This window comes from Cryptomeria japonica, chromosome 1, assembly GCF_030272615.1.
Source record: "Cryptomeria japonica chromosome 1, Sugi_1.0, whole genome shotgun sequence".
NCBI classification, from domain to species: domain Eukaryota; kingdom Viridiplantae; phylum Streptophyta; class Pinopsida; order Cupressales; family Cupressaceae; genus Cryptomeria; species Cryptomeria japonica.
Genome location: NC_081405.1, coordinates 563896872 through 563918858, shown reverse-complemented (window position 1 = coordinate 563918858; position 21987 = coordinate 563896872). Strand labels below are relative to the sequence as shown.

The window sequence follows — 21987 nt, the reverse complement described above, 5'->3', positions numbered from 1 at the left end:
AAAAATATTTTTGCAATACACCGCAAGTGGCTTAGGACAATTTCCAAGAATGTTGGAACCATGCCATAGGATTTACAAGGTAGATGACACCTTAATCCTAACACCAATTGGATAGGGTGGAATAAACAATACCGAACTCTTTGGTAATATGTTTGGTTTCTAGAAAAGGTTTTGTTTCTCTGTGTCATGGAGATACTTTTCTTTTGATTCGAAGGTAAATTGTAATGGGACATCCTATTTGTTACCATTTTCAAGCAAATTCTGAATTTTTGTTATTTTTCATCGTAACAAACAAGGCAAAGATAGAAAACTATTAGCCAGAAATATTTCTGAAAGTTACTAACAAAAATTTCTACAAGATTCTTCAGACTTCTAAACATGATGGTAATAGTGAATTTGGTTATCAAAATTGGACATCATCAAATCCCCACAAGCTCAACTTAGAACATGAGCAAGTGAATAATTTGCAAAGAATTTATATTTATATAACTAAGGTTGAGGCATGGAATGCATGAACCAATAATTGACCTTCACTCATAAGAATTGTTAAAATAATTGTGAGGTTACAGATTTATACCCAGCCTGAGATTTGCAATGATTAATAATTGTAATCCATAGAATATGAGACCACAGAACAATTGCATGCTGCAAACAACTAAGAATGAACAATCACCTAAACCTAATTGGTTAAAAACTATTGGAAACTCATTTCTTCTCTGTAACATGATGACCAAATAAATGTAAGCTCCAATTCATGATTTTCCAGGGTAATGCTTACCATATCTTCTGCATCACAACAATCTAAATCAAGCCTCTGATTCAGGTTCTCTCAAGCATTAACTAACATATGACCGACAAGACCGTCATTCAATACTTTCCTTTGCTTCTTTGTTGTGTTATATATTAAAATATCAGAAATTGCTTCAATGGTGCATTTTGGGTGCAGCTTAAAGCCTTAAAGCAATAAAGCAAATTGTCCTCCAAGTGTTCATTCATCTTGAAATGAATTGTAAGCATTGGAAATCATAAACAACTTGAAAGCATGAAATGAAATTAAGACAAACCTAGTCTATGAAATTCATTTCCAACCTCAAACAGGACATGTGTTGCTTCACATTGTTTGGAATGTGGATGCTAGATTTCTGCAGCATAACACTAGATATGATGATTGCTTGATTTTGGATTTCAACAGAATATACTTGCATAAGACTGATTGAATTATCAGGATGCTGAAGAAGAGATTGTATTTGTAGACTTAGGAGATGATGATAAGACCGATCACAAGAGTTAACTGGAAAATCAGTAGAGTCAACTCTACCACACATCAGAAATCTGCCATTTCAAGTCATGGAGAGGATAATATTAGATTATTTATTGAATTGATGGATAAATGTGTAAGATTTGACTGAAGAGATAATTGGAGTTAACTGATAAGTTAGAAAAGGAAATTTGTTTACATTTAAATATATAATCAAATATTATTTGATTAAATGGATAATGAAATTTATTAAATGATGTGATAATTATTAAATGGTAAATGACAAATTGTGATATATTTATTTGATGAATGATTAATGATGATACTGAGGACAATTATTAGTTAATCATGATAAATTAATGTCAATACAAAGAGGAATATTTTAGTGTCTACATTTTGCCTCTCTTTAAAAAAATGCTCAAAGTAACATTGTTTCAAAGAAAAGAAGAAAAATAGAAGAAGAAGATGGTGAAGAAGAAGATGATATAATGCCCTAGTTGGGTATGAAATGGAAACTAAGATGATTTATGCCCCCTCGAGAGATTATCTGTGCGTAAGTTACATGGGGGATATCTTGAAACAAGGGAAGATAAAGAAAATGTTAGATGGATTGCAAATGATGGAAGAAATATAATAAAAGAAGGATGCAAGAAACATGACTATGATGATGAGACATAATGATGATGCGTCATGCTGACTTTGAGATTAGCAAATTTTATTTAACATGGTGAGTGGGCTATGTCAGCCACTAGTTTTCTATGAACACAGCTCTATCAGGTTTCAACTTTTGTAATGTTGAAGCCTTATGTAAAATCCTTTGGTTGGAAGCAGAAAAAGGTAGATCAGAAAATATAAAACATTTCAATGTTGAAATTTCTAGAAATTTTCTGCAGATTCTAAACTCACACTCTGAACTAGCATTTTTCTGAAATTTCCATAGAATTTTGGAAATTGAGAGCTACAGATAAATAGAATATCAAATAAAAAACTTAAATCTGGATGTTGCTGGAAGTTATCTGGAACTGAACTTTTAGTTTCATTATATATTTGCCAGGAAATTGGAAAAGTAATATAACTTCAATGCCTTTTAAGGCATGATATTTTCCACAACTTGTATGAGCGAATGTAAGAGCTTCTGGTAAAAATTGGGTAAACATTTTTTAATCAATATTTTGGATCACACTCCATAATCCATCATTGATCATTCAATACTGTTGAAAAATTTCTTACAAAGCATAGAAATAAGAGAGATTTGTTGATATTATGGATGCCAACTCAGATCAGCAAAGAGCATTATGGTTGCTGCCTTGGCCAAAACAGTCTTAGCGCTGTGCACAAGAAATGATTTTTTAATTTTTTTAATTTGTGATGACATCCATTTATGACTTGTTCCCTTAATGTGTATTGGATAATTTCTTTTTATACACCTACCAAATAGCCTACATACGTTGACCAAAGTGGTGTTTGGTGGAACCCATATCTAAGAAGGTAAGGTTGAGGACCCACTGCCTTAAAAATGGATTGGTGTATTGAATGTCCAAAAGGGTGAGTTGGCGCATCAATCTGCAGTCTCACATTTGTGAATGGGCTCCACTCGTTATTACTTTGAGCAAAAAGATTAGAAGGTTATAAATTTTAAAATTTCTTGAGTTGCTCTGGGACTGACCCTCTTAATCTTGGCTGTCTGCCAAGTATATTTTCCCATGCTTCATTCATAAGAGATTCGGCCAAATTTTATTCATTTAGAAACCAACTGGTTTGGATAACCTCCTTTACAAGATGATCAATCGGTACTGTTTAAGAACGAAAGTTTGAGAATCAGAATAGTAGCAAGAAAAAAAGTTCACCGATTTTTGTAGAACTATGTAGTGAATGTTTTTGTTATGATATTTCTATCTTGTAGTCTTATGTGTAGCATCTCTTTCATCCTTTTTCTTGAACATGTCTAATACTCAGAAAAATTGATTTACAGGAACATGGCCTTGCCGAAGCTGAAGGGTTACAAATGATTTTAAATTGCAAGAAACATACAGAAGTTCGCAATTGTTGGAAGGAAATTGGTAATTTGATGTGTGCCCCTCTGAATTGGTGATGATTATCTAAATTAAATGCTGCTAGTGTCTATTTGTCTCTAGAACAAACTGAAGAAAACATGTTATGGAATTTAAAATCCTAATTTTTATTCATATCAAACCTTGTTAAAAGAATTGTGTTGGTTGAAAATTTTGTACACCTGGAGAATGTGCAAAATTGTGGTTTCAGCCACAATGTGTGAGTATGATACTCTCCTAATTTAGGCAAGGCTCCCCCTTTCTACAAACTAAACTAATGTAATATGGGTGGGACAACAGTCTTTCTTCTTCTTTCAAGAAAAACTATACTCTTTTGTCTTCACATAAAAGTAATAGCAATTTAGAAATAAATAAACAACAAATACAGAAATGAGACTTTTTTGTAGGATTTTTGGAACATAAAGGGAAGCAAAGTTTCCATGAAAGCACAAAGACCTCTGTCACTTCCCCGAGACGGGAAAACAGAAAGAAAGCTCAAAGTCTTCAACTATCTATTCTCCTATCAACCTTTTTAGATGATTTTTTGGTAGCCAAGCACAGTATGTAGCAGCTCAAAGTCTAACCACATGATGCACTACACCTTATATGCACAAGTCTTAAAAATAGAAGCAGCACAAAGTCTACAAGCTATCTTCCCACCCGAGCTTTCCACACTAGCTTCAAATATGATAAGCAACCCAAAGTTTGCAAGACCAAATCTGAAAACCAAACATATAACTCTAAATACAAGTAGTAGCTCAAAGTCTGCTAGATTGAATTTAAATCCCTCTTGAACAATAGAACAAAAATGACAATCAACTCTAGAAAATGTCATCACATAACAATTTGAATTGGTACAAAGTCTCAACACAACTTGCCTCTTTTATTGAAAGCAATCTGATTTACATCTAAGCTCAAAGTCTTAGAGTGCACATTCAAATTGACAAAAAATTGTTGCATTGCCAAAAGATCAAAAAATTATTATAGATCCCCTCAAGTATTTATAGGAGAGGAGCCTTGAGAAAAAGGTGGGAGGATCCCAACTATCTCGAACTACATCATCCTCTGTTTTGAAAATTTTCATGTTGCTTTAGGATACTAGAACTTGAAGTATTCAGGATTGGTGAAGACATCTCAAACTTGAACGAGAATTTGTATTCTTAATGATCTTTGTGTCTTTTGCCAATGAACTTCAATCTTATCTTCTTGCTTAGGGTAGTACTGTTTTTTCAGGAGAGAAGTTCTTTGCAAGGCTGAAGTAAGAAGCCTATCTTTGTCTTGAAAGCATTCTATGCTCTCAATCATTCATATCACTTATCCATCTCTTTGTGTGGTTCCGTCATGTTTTTTTTTTCTTTGTATCATCCTCCAATCTTGGAATCTGCTTGCAAAATAAGGCCCATGCCTTAATTAATTGATTTGGTAGGTCGTGTGTGCAAACAGGACTGACATGTATGAGACAAAGGGACTACAAAGGTGGGGCCAAAGCTTAATTTCGGGTTTTGGAGACCTCATTACATGTGTGGAAAAACAAGAGCATTAACTTGCTATTATGGAGGAGAAACATGCAGCTTCATATGTGTAATGGGTAACTACAAGTTTGCACTTGTAATTGGACCTTTAAGACTCATTTCAAGTGTTTTTGAGTGCATTTTGGACCAATTTTGAGTTCTAGAAGCCTGACTGCAAGTGAAGACACAATTGCAATTAGGTTTTAAAATTCCGACTGTAAGTAGACTTTAAATGGGAAAAATGAGTGAATGTGAAATGAATGGATGAAATGACAAGAAAGGGATTTTGACACGAGAGAAAAGATGGAAAGGATGATTTTGATAGGTAATGGCAAACTTTATGTGACAAAGAATGACACATTTTCAGCTTGACAACTTTGGAAGAGGGAAAAAACCTCAATTTGTAATCAAATTTGTAAATCTCGAAATCAAATGAATGAGTCTCATGGCAATTCTTCAACATTTGTAAATTTTGTAAAAAGAAGATTAACTGTTTTTACCAAAGGCGGAAGGTCAACATTACCATAGTTACTTGTACTTGGGTTTTGAAAACCCGAATACAAGTAAATAGGAAAAATGAAAGAGGGGAAAATCTTGCACATTTACAACTTGCATTCAATGAACCTTGCTTGAAGAATGCCCTAGACCAAAACAAATGAGCTTGGGAAGAACCAAAATGCTTTATAAATAGACTGAGAAATCACCACGTTGATATCCCTTGGCAGCTAAAAACGGATTTCCATTCATCCCACTCCACAAAAAACGGCTTGGAAGGAGAGATACGTTTGATGTCAAACACTCTTCAATGAATGAAGGATGCAAAACGTGTTGCAAATGTGGCAACAATAGCGGAATATGGGCACCCAAAACTTGGAGCTTACATAGCAAAAAATGGAGCCAAAAATCCTCACATTTATGCATGACGTGTTTGCCAAAACCGTTGAATCCCAAAAATGTGGCACCAACCATCGATCTCTAGCAACATAGCAAGAATGTGGGATGGATTGAAGGGATAATGCCACAAAAATCAGATTTGTTTGATCAAGAAGGTAGATTAGGTTTTTCATCTTCAACTACAAACAAATGTGCCCTCCAAAGATGCAATTGGGTTTTTAAAACCCCTTTACAAGTTTTAAATTGCATTAATTTTTCCTTCACTTGAGCAAATTCGGGTTTGAAAGGAAGAAGAGCAAAAAGAAATAACAAAACAGCTTGTAATAGGGAAATAAAATCCCTATTACAACTTTTAAAAACATAAAGGAACATAAAGACTTGTAATAGGGAAATAAAATCCCCATTACAAGTTTAAAAGGAATAAAAACATAAAAACTTGTAATAGGGAAAAAAAAATTCCCATTTCAAGTAAGACACAAGACATAAAAACACTTTAAAAACTTAAAAGACTTGTAATAGGGAAATAAAATCCCTATTACAACTTAAAAGCACAAAGTAAGAACTTTAATGAGAATTTACAAGTTCTCATTAAACTTGTATTTTTAATTTAACTTGCAATTTGTCCAAAAAGTTCCTACAAACAACTTAAAAGACAAAAAGGGAAAAGGGGAAATAAAAAACAAGTTACAAGTTACAAGTCTTTTATAAAGTTCACTTGTAATTGCTAGAAAAAACCCCTACAACACTAAAACAAAAGAAAACTCCTAACCTGCAATAGAAAGAAAATTTCTCACCTGCAGTCAAGAAGAAAAAACCCGAAATTGAAGGAAAGACATAGAAAACGAACTCGAAACGTGATGAAATTTGAAATGTGAGTCGAGGATGGACCAAAGCAAAATTTTTGCCTCGAGAAGCGTGCCTTAAGAGTAAAATCTTCAACTTGCAGTGACTGCTCTGAAACCCGAAATTGAACAAAATTTAGGAAAATGAAGACCAAAACTCACCAAAACTTGGACAATGATGGCAAAGACACCTCCCAATGATTTGACACTAACAAAGGTGAGTTTTGCACCTCGTAAAACGTGCCTTGGAGACAAAAACAACACATTTTGAGCAAAAATTTGTAGGGGTTGTCACATTTTTGAAAATCCAAAAATGAGGACAACAAATTGAATATATTTGATATTATTTTAATTGTCTTAAGTCATTCTTTTTTTTGTATATAATAAAACATTCTTAGATTTTGGAATCTTCCTTTAGGTCTTGGTCTAGACAACTTCAAGTTTTAATTCAGGCCACAATTTAAATATTTGGATATGAACCCTCATGCAACTCTAATTTCCATCTAACTTATGGGATTTGTTTGATCTCAAAGTACTTATAATGTAGAACAACAAATCTGTTCATTTTGTATTCCTTCACTTTCACTTTTGGTTTCTAAATCACTTGGCTCCCTCATTTTCTTGATTAATGATGTAATGTCTCCTTCCTAATTTGCCCTAGAATTTGTGCTAAAAACACAATCGCAACAATTTAGGGTTAGGGTTACATCTTGCCGAATAAATATTACTTCAATAATGCGATTTGGAATTAGAATCATACAATCACAACAAAGGAAAATATGCATACATACATACATACATGCATACATCCATGCATGCATACATACATGCATGCGTACATGCATACATACATGCATCCATATATACATGCATATATACATGAATGCATTCATACATACATGCATGCATACATACAACATACATACATATACACGTAATCGTTAGGGTTAGGCATATCAATCATAATCATAGATTACTAATAATACTACTAAGCACATTAGAGTTTGGAGGAAGAGACATGATGGGTCCGCTCGAAGCCATTTCTACACCAAGCCCAAGGGAATGTCCATCACAACCCTCTTGCTTGCTTGGTGGCTTGTACCCGCTTTCCCCATTCATGTCTCATCTTCTTGAAGACGCACCCTCTTGTAGGATCGGGGGGAGGTTGTAAGGGGTTACTTGACTCTGTAAGTGCCTTGTTTGTCTTAGGCCGCAATGGTCCTTCTAGGATGTCCTCCTTATGAGCCTGCTTGCCACTCATCTCTTACTCCTTAGGCCTTCCCCCACAAGAGGGATTCCTTACTAGTATATATAAACATTATTTATTAACGGTCTTGTTGACATGTTTTTTACGACAACGCTTAACATAGAATAAAGTTGCCTAACGGTCACTTCATTCTCTCTTGATCAAAGTATGATTGTGTGCTAAGATTGCAATAAGTTCAAACAATCGACTCCAAGGTTCCTATATGCAACGGACGTGACTCAGTTGGCCTAATGTGATATGCTGGTAATCCAAGGGGCCTTACGTTTGGATCGTTCTTTCGCTTCTTTGCTGTGGCGTGGAACTTCATCATCGGATATGGCAATTCTTCACCTTGGGCGCATTTCTTCCTTGAGGAAGGAATTTTTTGAATTCTTGAAGTTTCCTTTTTGAACCTTGATTTTCACGTTCTGCTTCCAAACCTTAGGCACATTTCGAAATTGGAGAAGAAATTTTGGAAATTTGTTCCTTGAGGAAGGAATTTTTTGTGCTTTTTGAGTTCATCTTGTCCCGAGGAGGCTTTTTCACCAATTTGGCACATTTCCTATTTTTTAGGGATTTTCCACAAATTAGGGTTTTGGGTTTAGGAGATAGAACATTCTCCTATAAATCCAAATCCGTAAAAATTTTGAAATTTGGATGAGATTTGAATGCCTAAATATGGATTTTTTAAAACTTTTCCCGAGGGGGTTTTTTGCTTTTCAATCCATCCTTGATCCTCAATTTTCCTTGCCTTAGACAATTTTCATCTTCTTGACTTGGGCATGGAATCACAATCTTGGAGGAATTTCTATCTTCTTCAAATTTTCCATGATTTCATCCTTTTGAACTTTCAATTTCATTACATGGTGGAATTTTCAAGGCATGTGAAATTTCCTTGACTATCTCAATTTGGCGCCCCTCTCTGTGCATAGGCACTATTTCACTCAAGGCAAGGAATTTTCACTTTTTTCATCTTTCCTTGGCACCCTTGTTTTTGTTGGCAATTGACACATCAATTGACACTCATCCAGTGGATATTGATGCTTGATTAATGGTTTAGGGTTGCCATTGATGGCAACTCTTCATGGAAATCCTATCCGACAGTCATGGTTTTTGGTAACTGGTGGATTAAGTGATCCGGTAATATATCTCCGGTATTTTAGGACAGCAGAGCATCTTTTGGACCGAAGGCATTGCGGTGATTGCGGTGGTGAGATTCGTGCATGGGATGATAAGGCTGACTTGTAGAAGTCATTTTGATATCATTTTATGGATCCGCACACGTTTTGGTGATCCGATCTAAGCCGACACCCAGTTACACGTTACATTGCATATTGTGCTTGGCTGACTTGGTGAATGATTTATTTTGTGGTTGCGGATATATAAGACCAGTGTGAAAGATCTTTTTGATATATGGTATGAGCAAATTGAGATCGAGAAACCGCTTTGGTGCGGTTTCACGTGTGCATTCTTGATCCGGTAGCTGATAGAGAAGCAAAACAAAGCAGAGTTGCAGAGGTGTTACAACTGGACTTATTGCACTTAACCAGAACTCATCCAAGCATAGTTTGATGCTAGTTGGAGCTCATACATTTTAGTAATCATTGTAATTGATTTAGCACTGATTCACCCCTCCCTCTCAGTGATCCTTGATTCCAGCAATTGGTATCAGAGTGTGAGATTTTGCCAAGATCAAGAGCTCAATGAAAAGTACAAAATAGAGAGACAAAATATAGGACAAGAATAAATTGTATTCTCATCAATAGATAGATGATCAAAAGATCCATAGTTCTTACATACAATGAATATGAGCCTGCATATATAGGCAAGGCAATATGGATATGTGAGCACACAAACATGACATGTGGCTCAATAAGAAACAAGGGTAGGTAGGAAATAGGTGTGGTAGGTAGGAGAAACAATAAAATATTCCACATGAGGTGGATCACCCACCGAAGGTGGAATTATCACTCCACAATAAGTGGATATGATAGAGTAGTAACAAGATCACACCATAAAAGGTGGAAATTCTCCTACACACACTATCCCAATGTGGCACAAACACCCAAGTGTCTCATACCCAAACTACTATGAAATGCATTATCCTAAGTAAACTTAAGTAAGGTGTAATAATATCCAAGATGAATAATTATTTACACTAATACAGAGTATAGTTCCTCTGAGGAAGCCTAATCGCTTGAGGGATGTTGAAATATCTAGCTAGTATCGGATTCTACTATGCTAAATTTTAATGTTGCCTTTGGCTATTAAAATTTAAGTAATATGTGAGCGATTAGCTATTGTAATTTTAAATTGGGCCCTAAGTCAATGATATGTAAAGTGTGGCCCCAATTGTACCTTATTTGTAAATTAAAAGGTGGCGCCAAAAGCAAGGAAATAAAGTAAAGGATAATATTTATAAGTCGGCCTTATAGGCCCAGCCATCCCATGAAAGAGAGATTGAGTCTTGTATATAATAAGACTCAATCTAAACATTCACATATACATTCATTCCATTGTTATGCGAAATTATCAAATAATGACATCAGCGAATTATCCATTCATCATCAGCGAAATACTTCTGCATATTGATCAACGATCTACTCCAGATATTCAAGTCTTGAGGTCAACAATTTCACTTGGATAATCCTCCAAGGTCAGCGAACTCCTGTTTAGGATTGGCGAACATCATACAAGGTTGACGAACCTTGTTTAGTGCTGGAAAACTTGTCTTCTGTGACAGCGAATTCACCTAGGGCTCTTCAAGGTCAGTGAATTCATCTATAGCTGGTGAATTCACTTACCAAGACAGCGAGCAAACTCAGTCTCAAGGGTAGCAAACCCGTAGATCACCTTCAGATCTTGCATATAGTCTACAATATACTCTTCAGATAAGTCTGTTGTAAGTTCGGTTCAGTTTGCTGCTTCATGTGTGAAGCTAATTGTAAATCTAATACTGATTTCTGGGTGAATACAATTAAGGATTTGTTGCTGGGTTTTTCACCTCCAAGAGGGAGGTTTTCCCAGGGTACTGTTGTGTAATGTGTGTTTCATTTATTGTTTTTTTGCTTACTATATCAGTCTGATCATAAAATCAACATGGTATCAGAGCTTGGTTCGTAAATAGTTGCGATCAGATTTATCAATTTTTCAGTCTAACGTATTGGTCAAAGTTCAGTTTTTATGGCTTCTTATCTTAGGACTGAAGATAGGTTGGAAGTATCTATCAACTACACTTGTTGGAAGGTCAGAATAATGATGGCCTTGAATGACCTTGCTGAATATGTCAGTAAGGATGCTGCTGAACCTAGTGGTGAAGAAGAAAAGGAAGCTTGGAAGAAGATGGACTACCAAGCGCGAAGGATAATAATAGAGTCCGTCAAAGATCATATTGTGACAAGCATCTCCAAAATGAAGACTGCAAAAGAAATGTTTAGCACTTTGGAAAAGATGTACAAGATCAACAACACCAGTCATATACTATCATTAAGGCAGCAACTTAATCACATCAAATTAGAGAAGGAAGAACCTGTAGCTTCTTACTTCATGAGGATCTCTGAGCTAAAGGATCAACTCTCTACTGTTGGGAAGACTGTTGAAGATAGTGACCTAACTATGATGGCTCTAATTGGTCTTCCTCCATCATGGGAACCTTTTGTTCAAGGAATCAGTGCAAAAGCTGAACTTCCTCAATTTGATCGATTGAGGGGAGATTGCATTCAAGAAGAATCACGCTTGGTTGCTAAGGGAAAAATCAAAAGCCCTCATGACAATGTTCATCATGTCCTCATAGCTAAGGAGGATGGTGGCCATTGGAAGAAGAATAACTTCAAGAGGAACACAGATTTCAGACCCTCTGCTCCTGATTCAAGGAAGAAGCCAAGGGACTAGTCTCACATCCGATGTTTCCGATGTAACAAGTTTGGTCACTTTGCAAAGGACTGTCAATCTCAGCTCGAGCAAGGAGAAGCTAACCTAAATGAAGTCTCAGAACAATAGAATAATGAAGATTTCCTCTTTGTCTTAGGCTTGTCAAGCAATGTTCAGTCAGATAGTAACACGTGGCTGATTGACAATGGTGCATCTAGACACAACACAGGCTATCAGGAACATCTCTTAGATTTGGTGGAGAAGGAGTCCAACCTTCATGTGACTATTGGTGACAATGCTCATTATACAGTAAAAGGTTTTGGCTCTAATTCGTTAAAATCAGATTCTGAGATTTCCCTTCACCTCAGTAATGATTTGTTTGTACCCGGAATAAAAAGGAATCTAATCTCTATATCTGCTCTGGAAGATAAAGGTTATCAGGTTGTATTTTCTGAAGGAAGAGTTCTTGCATGGCCTAAGGAGTCCAACCTCAAATCAGCTCGTGCCATCGGGATTAGATATGAAAGCCTATACAAGCTTTCAACTCTCACCTTCAATTAAGGATATAGTTGATAGATTATTTTTTTTAAAATTTTTTAAAACTATGCTATGGGTCCATTTCGTAAGTAAAAATCTGATTTACATCTCTAGTGTTGGATTTGAGAGAGTATGGCTAAACATTTGAACTCAAATCAGTTCTGAATTTATAATTGTTATTACAAGGATGTTCTTGATCATGATTCTATGTTTTATGATAGAACTAACATGTGTTCCTTGTTTCTTTGGAATATATTTTGGCTAAGAGGGAGTTTTCAGCTCCTATGATACATTGTGTGTATCTTCCACCCTCTGCGGAGTGCAAGGTGGGACCACCCTCTGTGGAGTGCAAGGTGGATCCATCCTCTACGGATGTGCATGATGGATATCATGGAAGGAATCCATGACCGTATGCTTTGAATCCATCCTTTGCGGATGTGTATGATGGATATCTATGGTTGTATCTCAGATCCATCCTCTGCGGATGTGCATGATGGATATCATGAAAGAAGTTCATGATGTGTATTTATATATATATTTGTGTATTCATTTCTCGCAGGTGTGCATAATGAAAGTTTTTGGATCCATCCTCTATAGAAGTGCATGATGGAGCATGGTCATGATGTGACTCAATTATTCATAGAATCCTCTCTAGCTAAGAGGGAGTGTTGAAATATCTAGCTAGTATCGGATTCTACTATGCTAAATTTTAATGTTGCCTTTGGCAATTAAAATTTAAGTAATATGTGAGCGATTAGCTATTGTAATTTTAAATTGGGCCCTAAGTCAATGATATGTAAAGTGTGGCCCCAATTGTACCTTATTTGTAAATTAAAAGGTGGTGCCAAAAGCAAGGAAATAATATAAAGGATAATATTTATAAGTCGGCCTTATAGGCCCAACCATCTCATGAAAGAGAGATTGAGTCTTGTATATATGACAAGACTCAATCTACACATTCACATATACATTCATTCCATTGTTATGCAAAATTATCAAATAACCACATCAGCGAAATACTTCTGCATATTGATCAGCGATCTACTCCAGATATTCAAGTCTTGAGGTCAACGATTTCACTTGGATAATCCTCCAAGGTCAGCGAACTCCTGTTTAGGATTGGCAGACATCATACAAGGTTGGCAAACCTTGTCTAGTGCTGGAAAACTTGTCTTCTGTGACAGTGAATTCACCTAGGGCTCTTCAAGGTCAGCGAATTCATCTACAACTGGTGAATTCACTTACCAAGACAGCAAGCAAACTCAGTCTCAAGGGCAGCGAACCAGTAGATCACCTTCAGATCTTGCATATAGTCTACAGTATACTCTTCAGATAAGTCTGTTGCAAGTTCGGTTCAGTTTGCTGCTTCATGTGTGAAGCTAATTGTAAATCTAATACTGATTTCTGAGTGAATACAATTAAGGATTTGTTGCTGGGTTTTTCACCTCCAAGAGGGAGGTTTTCCCAGGGTACTGCTGTGTAATGTGTGTTTCATTTATTGTTTTTTTGCTTACTGTATCAGTCTGATCATAAAATCAACAAGGGAGATCTGGGAGGTTGAATCAATGGATTCCGGTTTGTAGAGACAACTTTGTGTGGCACTTGAGGATCTTGATGCAACAAGAAATGAGATGAGTTCCTTAAAGAGAAACTTGAATGCAATTGAAGACTTCATTAATGATTTCAAGGATCAAGTGAGCACTTCAAGAGATAAGAGGAAAGAGCTGATGGACAAGTTGAAGGAGAAAGAAGATAAAAGCATGGAAAATTAGGACAAAGCTGATGAATGTGACAAACTTGCAAGAGAGAATGCTGTATTGAAGAATGAGATACAATCCATTGTGATGAAGCCGACTAAGGAGATTGAAGACCGGAGGAAGAATGAAGAATGCTTAACACAATCATTGAAGGAAAGAGCAGATGAATGCTTCAGGCTTACCTATGAGAATGATCAATTGAAGCTGGAGTTGATACAATCAAGGAATAATGGTCAAGAACTTGAAAGACAGATTGTTGCCCTAAGAGATGAAGTTGCTACTGCAAATGAATACAAAGAGAAATTCAATGCGAGCTCAACAAGGCTTGATGAGATGCTCGAAAGTCAGAGACATGGAAAAGACATGAGAGGACTTGGATTTGAAAAAGGAGAATCCTCCAGATCTGGACAAGGCAATACAAAACCTAATTAGAAGAAGAGCAAGAATCCTCCGGTAAGACAACCTAATGCCTATAAATTCAATGGTAGATTCTTTACTTGCAATAAATTTGGTCATATGGCAAATCAATGCAGAAGTAGGATGAATAACGGAATGAATAATATGAACAATGGTCCTACCTTTACCGGTCAGTGTTTCATATGCAATAATTCTGGTCACAAGTCAAATATGCGCAGAGCAGTAATGAACAATTTTCAGAACAAAAGATGTTATGCTTGTGGAATGTTTGGACATATCTCTAACCAATGCAGGATGAGACCAAATCAGATGAATTTCAGATCTATGCAGAGAAATGTTGTTTGCCGTGTATGCAATAAAACTGATCACATTGCAAAATTCTGCAGAAGCAAGAATAATGATCCGGTAAACAAAGGGAAATCATATGAGAAAGGCAAAGCTAAAGTAGAAGAGATCAAAGACAAACATGAGAAGATGTGGGTTAGAAAAGATGAATCCAAGACAGATAGTGGATCTGTACTCGAATCCGGTGCAGGATCTTCATTCGGTAACCAAGGCATTTGGCATTTGGCCTTAGGGGGTGACATTTTCATGCAATATCTTGTAGAACCCCCTGGAGAGATTTGTGATCGATCAAGGTTGATTGCAGATGTTTGGAGATTATTATCCAAAATTCTTCATGACAATCTTGGAATCCGGTTGAATGGTTTATGTTGAACAAAGCATCCGGTTGAACCTTAACAACACATTTATGTCAACTTAAAATTAGGGTTTGTAGAGTTAAAAGAGCAAAATATGAATCATTTCGAGGCGATTAGATAGCTTGAGGTGATCAGACAAGGAATTCTTGTGCATCCAGAAGAGAAAAAGGTATTTATTGAAGCGTTTGAACCCTAGATTTGTTAAAATGGCGCCTTCTTTTGTTGATACACCATTGGTAGTAGAAGTCTCTGAGAGAGCAAGGCCGAAATTTTAAAAGACATCCATTTAAGTCTGTTGAAGATGACCCTAATGGTGCTTTTTCGTCAATTCCTTATGGAGTTCTGCATGTTGATGATGTAAGAGCATATATTCACTGTTCAATTGAGGAAACCAAAAATAAAGACATCCTAACCCTATATACTGAGCGGATAATGGATGAAGTTGGGAATCCCAAGCCAGAATATGCGCAATTGTAGAGGAAGGGTTTTACATAGTTTGTTCACCTTCTGACATTCGATGAGGATGAATGGGTAAGGTACATCCTGAGTCGTGTGCATGACGAATTTATCTGGCTAGATAGACCATGCAAAATAACCAAGCAGGCAATTCATGCAGTAACATGCTTGAATCAAACCGGTGACAAACCTAATCTGAGGAAGGTGACAAACCCTACCGTCACTAAGTTAACCGGTGCTCAGTTTGATAGTCGATCAATGACAATTGATGATATCCGGGAACATGATATTAGATTTGCATCGATGATTATTGGCTACAAAGTCTACTAGTCTAGCAGACTAAGTTCGGTCTCCGGTATTAGCGTCAATTCGGTGGTGTGCAAAGCAAGAAGACAAAATCAGAACACTCTCTCATCGGCAGGCCTAAAAGAGGAAGAAGGGTGAGAACAAAATTTGATAAGGAACTTGAATCCGACAAGGTAGAAGGTAAATATACCTTTATTCCTCCGTTATCTGCAAAAGAACTAATTGATGAAATTGTTAAGGATGGCAATCTTAAAATATGAGTGTATACTATGATGATTTTGGTGAAAATGAGCAAAGGGAAGTTGAGGAAGCTGTTGTATTGCATTTGCATAACTTCAACAAGTCATTAATTGAGCTAGAACGTTGTATTCCCAAAGATTTGTATAATATTCTTGGTGCTAGGAGACTCACAACAAGCAGATTAGACAAAGAAATGAAAGAGCGTGAGTTGATAAACATCAGTGCTTGCATATCTCAAGAAGAAGTTGATAGACTTATGGAGTTGGCCAACCAGAAGGAATTTAGGAGCAAGAAGAGAGTTATCAGGCTTATGGTTGGTAAAGTTGAAGAAGTGAGAAAAGAAACAGAAGAAATATGGAAAAAGTTTCTAAAAGTCAATAGGGTGCCAATAAACGATGATGAATCTTTAAAGGATGACTCCTCTCACCCAGTAAATCAGATTCATTCAACCCTTGATGCTGCTTTTTGAGACTTGGACCAGCTAGGATTCGAACCTAGGACCTTCCATACGCTGTTGGAGTGCTCTACCACTGAGCTACTGGCCCCTCTTGGACTAGTCCATCGTTGGTCCAGGTCTGGCTTATTTCCAACACCAACACCCCCCCTTAAGCCACACCTCTCGCGTGCTTGGGGCTCCTAGCCTGGACCTGGCTTTGATACCATGTTGAGACATGGAGCAGCTAGGACTCGAACCTAGGACCTTCCATACGCTGCTGGAGTGCTCTACCACTGAGCTACTGGCCCCTCTTGGACCAGTCCATTGTTGGTCCAGGTGTGGCTTATTTCCAACACCAACACTGCTGACAGTCAAAATTCTCCGGTTGATCATCTGGAGATAGTGGAGATGAAAGGTGAAGAGGCCCAAGAGACTCCTAAGGATGACACTGCATCGTGGCAACACCGGTGCACAGGTTGATGAGAAGAAGGATAAAGAAGAAGATCTTACTGTGCAGCAACAGGTTACAGGAAGAGAAGAGGCAGAGAAGTATAACAAGCAGGATAAGGTACAAGAGAAGGGAGAGCAGAGAATTGACAATCGCTCGGTAGTCATGACAATTGACACTCCTAAGGACAAAGGCAAAAGAATTCTCTTGCAAATTTCTATCAATTTTGATAAACCTATTGATATTGGACAAATGTCCCTGCCAGAAAGGTTAATGGTAGCAGTAGCAGTCCAGGCTCAAGCTAGTCAAGACTTGGTAAAATCAGAAAGTGAGGATAAGAAATTAATTGAGATGTTTATAGAAATTTTGCAGAAGGTGGTATCGGAAATGCAACCAAATCCAAATTCCAGCCCCTCCGGTAAGCTCTTGCAGTTAATCAATAGCATTAATACCAATTTTGAATCATTAGAGAAGGCAACCACCAAGAAGGTATTGGATAGATTCAAGGAGGTGAGAATGCAGACCTTCCGCAAAATGATTGAGGATGATAGAGTCAGATTAAATAAAGGATTGCTCACTATTTTTGATGCACTAAGTGAAGGAGGAAAAATATACAAGTCATGCCTTTCACTATCCAAATTCACTTCAGATATTGATAAACAAATAAGTGTTTGCCAGGGCAAACTTGACAGCATATCTCAAACATTTGAGTCTAATGTTGCCCTTGCTAGCAGTATAGAAGGTCAGGTGATGGCTCTTACAGATCAAATCTCGAGCCTAAATTTAGAAAATGAGAGAATTCTGAGGCAAGTAGGTGAGCTCCGCAACCTTATTGCTCCCCGGATGGACACCATGTTGAGCAATAAAGTTGATTGTTTAAAGACAATGGTTCAACCCATTCCGTCTGAATTGAAGGATGTAGAGATATATGCCTGTGTCTTCAGTGCCTTCATCATAGTTTTGGATAACTTGAAGAGTGGGTGGGATACTCACTTAGGATTTTTGAAGACCATTTTTGTTGACATCTTCAAGTATGTATAAAGTGTCTGGTAGATACCCTTGTACATAAATTTTTGGACAGCACCCCTACTTTGGCATTGCTGTCAAAGGGGGAGAGTAGAGTGAAAAATGTACAAAATGATACAAGTTTTTGAGGTTTTGGTCTAAGGGGGAGCCTTAGAAATTTTGATCCGGTGTATAGGTTTCAACACTTAGTTATTTTTCATGAGTGTTGCCATCAATGCCAAAGGGGGAGATTGTTGGCAATTAACACTCATCAGGTGGATATCGATGCTTGATTAATTGTTTACAATTGTCATTGATGGCAACTCTTCATGGAAATCCTATCCGACAGTCATAGTTTTTGGTAACCGGTGGACTAAGTGATCCGGTAATCTATCTCCGGTATTTTAGGACAACAGAGCATCTTTTGGACCAAAGGCATTGTGGTGATTGTGGTGGTGAGATTTGTGCATGGGATGATAGGGCCGACTTGTAGAAGTCATTTTGATATCATTTTATGGACCCGCACACATTTTGGTGATCCGATTTAAGCTGACACTTGGTTACACGTTACATTGCATACGGATCTTCCTGGTTCTATGGGCCTGTACGAGCGAAGCTAGAATTGCCTGCTGGCTCGACGACCTAACCCTCAACATTAATTAGGCAGGCAGGCTCCCCTTTCAGATTCTTCTATGGTAGTTTAGACCCTCCTTACCTTATTCTAGTTGTTTCATCAACAATCCGAGAATAAGAGAACCAACAAAATAGCAGCACGAGGTCTTTCTTTATTTCAACCATTAGAAACTACGCAGTGATTATGTATGCCCATCGGGCAATGTTGGAAGATTGATCCGCACAAGGGCATGGTCCCGGTTGGGATATTATTTACAGTAATGGTTGCATATTGTGCTTGGTCGACTTGGTGAATGATTTATTATGTGGTTGCGGATATATAAGACCTGTGTGAAAGATCTTTTTGATGTATGGTATGAGCAAATTGAGATCGAGAAACCGTTTTGGCGCAGTTTCACGTGCGCAGTCTTGATCCCATAGTTGATAGAGAAGTAGAACAGAGCATAGTTGCAGAGGTGTTACAACCAAACTTATTGCACTTAATCGGAACTCATCCAAGCATAGTTTCATACTATTTGGAGTTCTTACATTGTAGTAATCATTGTAATTGATTTATCACTGATTCACCCCCCCCTCTCAGTGATCCTTGATTCCAATAGTTTTGGCACCCTCAACTCTTCCTTGGGCGTTGAATTGCCATGAAGGAGGAATTCCATCTTTTTTGAACTATCGAAGGCAACATGAATTTGGCGCCTTCTCCTTGGCCTGGGTGCTGATTTTCACCTTGTGATGGAATTTGCATATTTTTGGATTTTCCTTGAAGACTTGGATTTGGCGTCTTAACTCCTCCTTGGGCGTCATTTTGCCTTGGGCAAGGAATTCAACCTTTTCACCTTTTCCATGGAGACCCCTTTTGGCGCCCTACTACTTTACTAGGGCGCTAAATTGACATTGAGAAGGAATTTTGAATGTTTTGGATTTTCCATGGCCAACCACTTTTGGTGCCCTACTTGGCCCCTTGGGCGCTATTACCACCTCAGGAAGAAATTTTCCATTTTTCAATCTTTCCATGCTTTGATCATTTTGCCGCCTTGTCCAAGGCCTGGGTGTTGAATTCACTCGGACAAGGAATTCGTGATTTTTTGCATTTTCCATGGAGACCTTGTTTTAGCGCCTAACTCCATCCTTGGGCACAATTTTCACCATGTCATGGAATTTGACATTTTCCCCTCTAGACTTAGCCAGTTTTGATTATTTCCAGATCAGGATGCCATTTTGAGGAATTGAAGTGATTTCCATGTGCCAGACTTAGAGGATTTTTGATGCTTTCTGTTTGCTGATACAACTGGTAAATTAAGTACATGAAATAATAATGTACATGACAATGCATACCAGACACGACAAAAAATATATCTTTATTCGCACATTCAATTATTATAGAGAAGAGACAAAGATGGTCGGCCAAGGATTACACTAGATCCGACAATACGATCCCCCTTCCTTGACAGTACATGACATATTTAAAGGACCCGACGGTTGTCGAGAAGTACACAACCATCAACCAACCGACACATAACCACCCGAGACTGACAACCCACTCAATACAATTAATTAATACCTTGTCGGATAACAAATATTATCAAACATAACAATAGGCAATTTATGCCGACAACATCATCCCCCCCAAAAGAAAAAGTCGTCTTCCAGATGACAAGCAAACATCAAGTAATATTCGGGAAGACTAATGACAAACAATGACTTCGATTGGACAACCCCAACTTGTAGTGTACCTGCCAAATCAAATGGGGGTTTGGGGCAACGCCCCCAACGGGGGTCTGGGGGCAGTGCCCCCAGCGGGGTCAAGGGGCAGAGCCCCTTGTGGGGTCGAGGGGCAACGCCCCTCGCAGGGTCCATATACAACCTTCAAACCCACACGGAACTTCATGGCGTGCATCAATTTTCTACTTTTTTAAGACGTCAGGAACAAGGCCAGAGAAGTCAAAATTTTGATCAAGGTGCATTCTCTCGTACGAGAATTGTGTTTCTAGACTTGCTCTTTCGTACAAACTTGTGCTTCTCTCTTGGTTGTACGATGCATAGGTGTGTGGCCTGAGATTCCCTTTGTCCAACTCAAAGCTGATGCCTTCAAGTTTTTGATATATTGCTTCCTTGACCGTGTTGATGTGTTTTTTATGCACAAAACATTTTAGAATAAAGTACCAAGGTAATTTACCCTCTCTTGAACAAAATCACCTCAGATGCTAAGAACGAGATCAACTAAAATGATTCCAAGGTTTCTACATGTCAGGTCTTAACGAGTGGGTAACTCAATGGTTGATGTGAATTGCTGTATTCACTTGGGGGCTTATGCAAATGTTTGGATTATCATGAATGATGCAGAATAGGTGTGCTGACAACTTAAGATTTATCAATATGGCTTTGGATTTACTTCTTACTAAAAAAGGGACAAAAGGAATAGGGTTTAGGAAGTCTATTCTAAGCCTAGGAATGTAGGAAATGATGAATGGATCTAGTGGAATCAAATCAGGCAAGGTCTCACAATTAGGTATTGACACAAGCTTAGTGCAATCGTCTAAGGTATACTTAAAGATTTTCAAGCTATCACCATCAAATGTTGACACCATCCAAGTTGATGCTTGTCAAGGGACAAGTAATAGTTGAAGTTATGCTTACTCAAATTCCAGTTTACCACACAAGGCGCACTTACCAGCGGCAAGAGGCTAGTGGTATGGATTAAGGATTCCACACAAGTAAATTCAACAAATCTTCCACTCAATCTAACATACATGAAAATAAATTCTAATCTAAATTCTTTTCTAACTTGGAGGAATTGAGAACCATGAATGCAAATACAACACTGAGCAAAATCACCAACAATTGAACAATGATTAGGATTCAAATAGTTGTAGCATATACCAACAATTCTACAAAAACTCTCCCTTACAAATGAGAGACAAGGAGGCATATATAGAGTCTCTTACAAAATGGATGGCCAAGATTGATCTAAGATCAACGACCGAGATCATGCCAACAAAATCCTAGAATTGCCCTAATTAGGGTTACATAAAAAATGGTGCCACCAACATATGGCCCAATGAAAAGATACCTAGTCATCAAATAGGGAATTTTCTAGAAGATTCCTCCCTGCATCTCTCTCTCTCTCCTAGCATACTCCAGGAATTTAGCCAATATTGAATCTAACTCCATGGAAATGCTAGGCAAGGTATCCTGCTGCAAATCAATCATGTCTAGCGAGTCCGAGCAAGCATTCAAAGTGTTCTCCCATTCTGGCATGAGCTTCTGCGAACTATGAACATGAATCAACAAAGAGATCAAGTCATCTATCCGGCTCTTCTTCAAAGAGTCCAATTGGCAAAAATACATAAATTTCATCTTGCTCTTAATTCGGCTAAGTGTA

The 21987-nt window shown here is 37.6% G+C and overlaps 1 protein-coding gene across 1 annotated transcript in view; it reads left to right on the top strand.

The window, feature by feature from the left end:
- LOC131043951 (uncharacterized) overlaps positions 1–21987 on the top strand; it is a 153411-nt gene that overhangs the window by 46544 nt on the left and 84880 nt on the right. The window contains exon 2 of the mRNA XM_057977210.2: positions 3231–3318. Coding sequence (XP_057833193.2) covers positions 3231–3318 — 88 coding nt within the window. The remainder of the gene's footprint in view (positions 1–3230; positions 3319–21987) is intronic.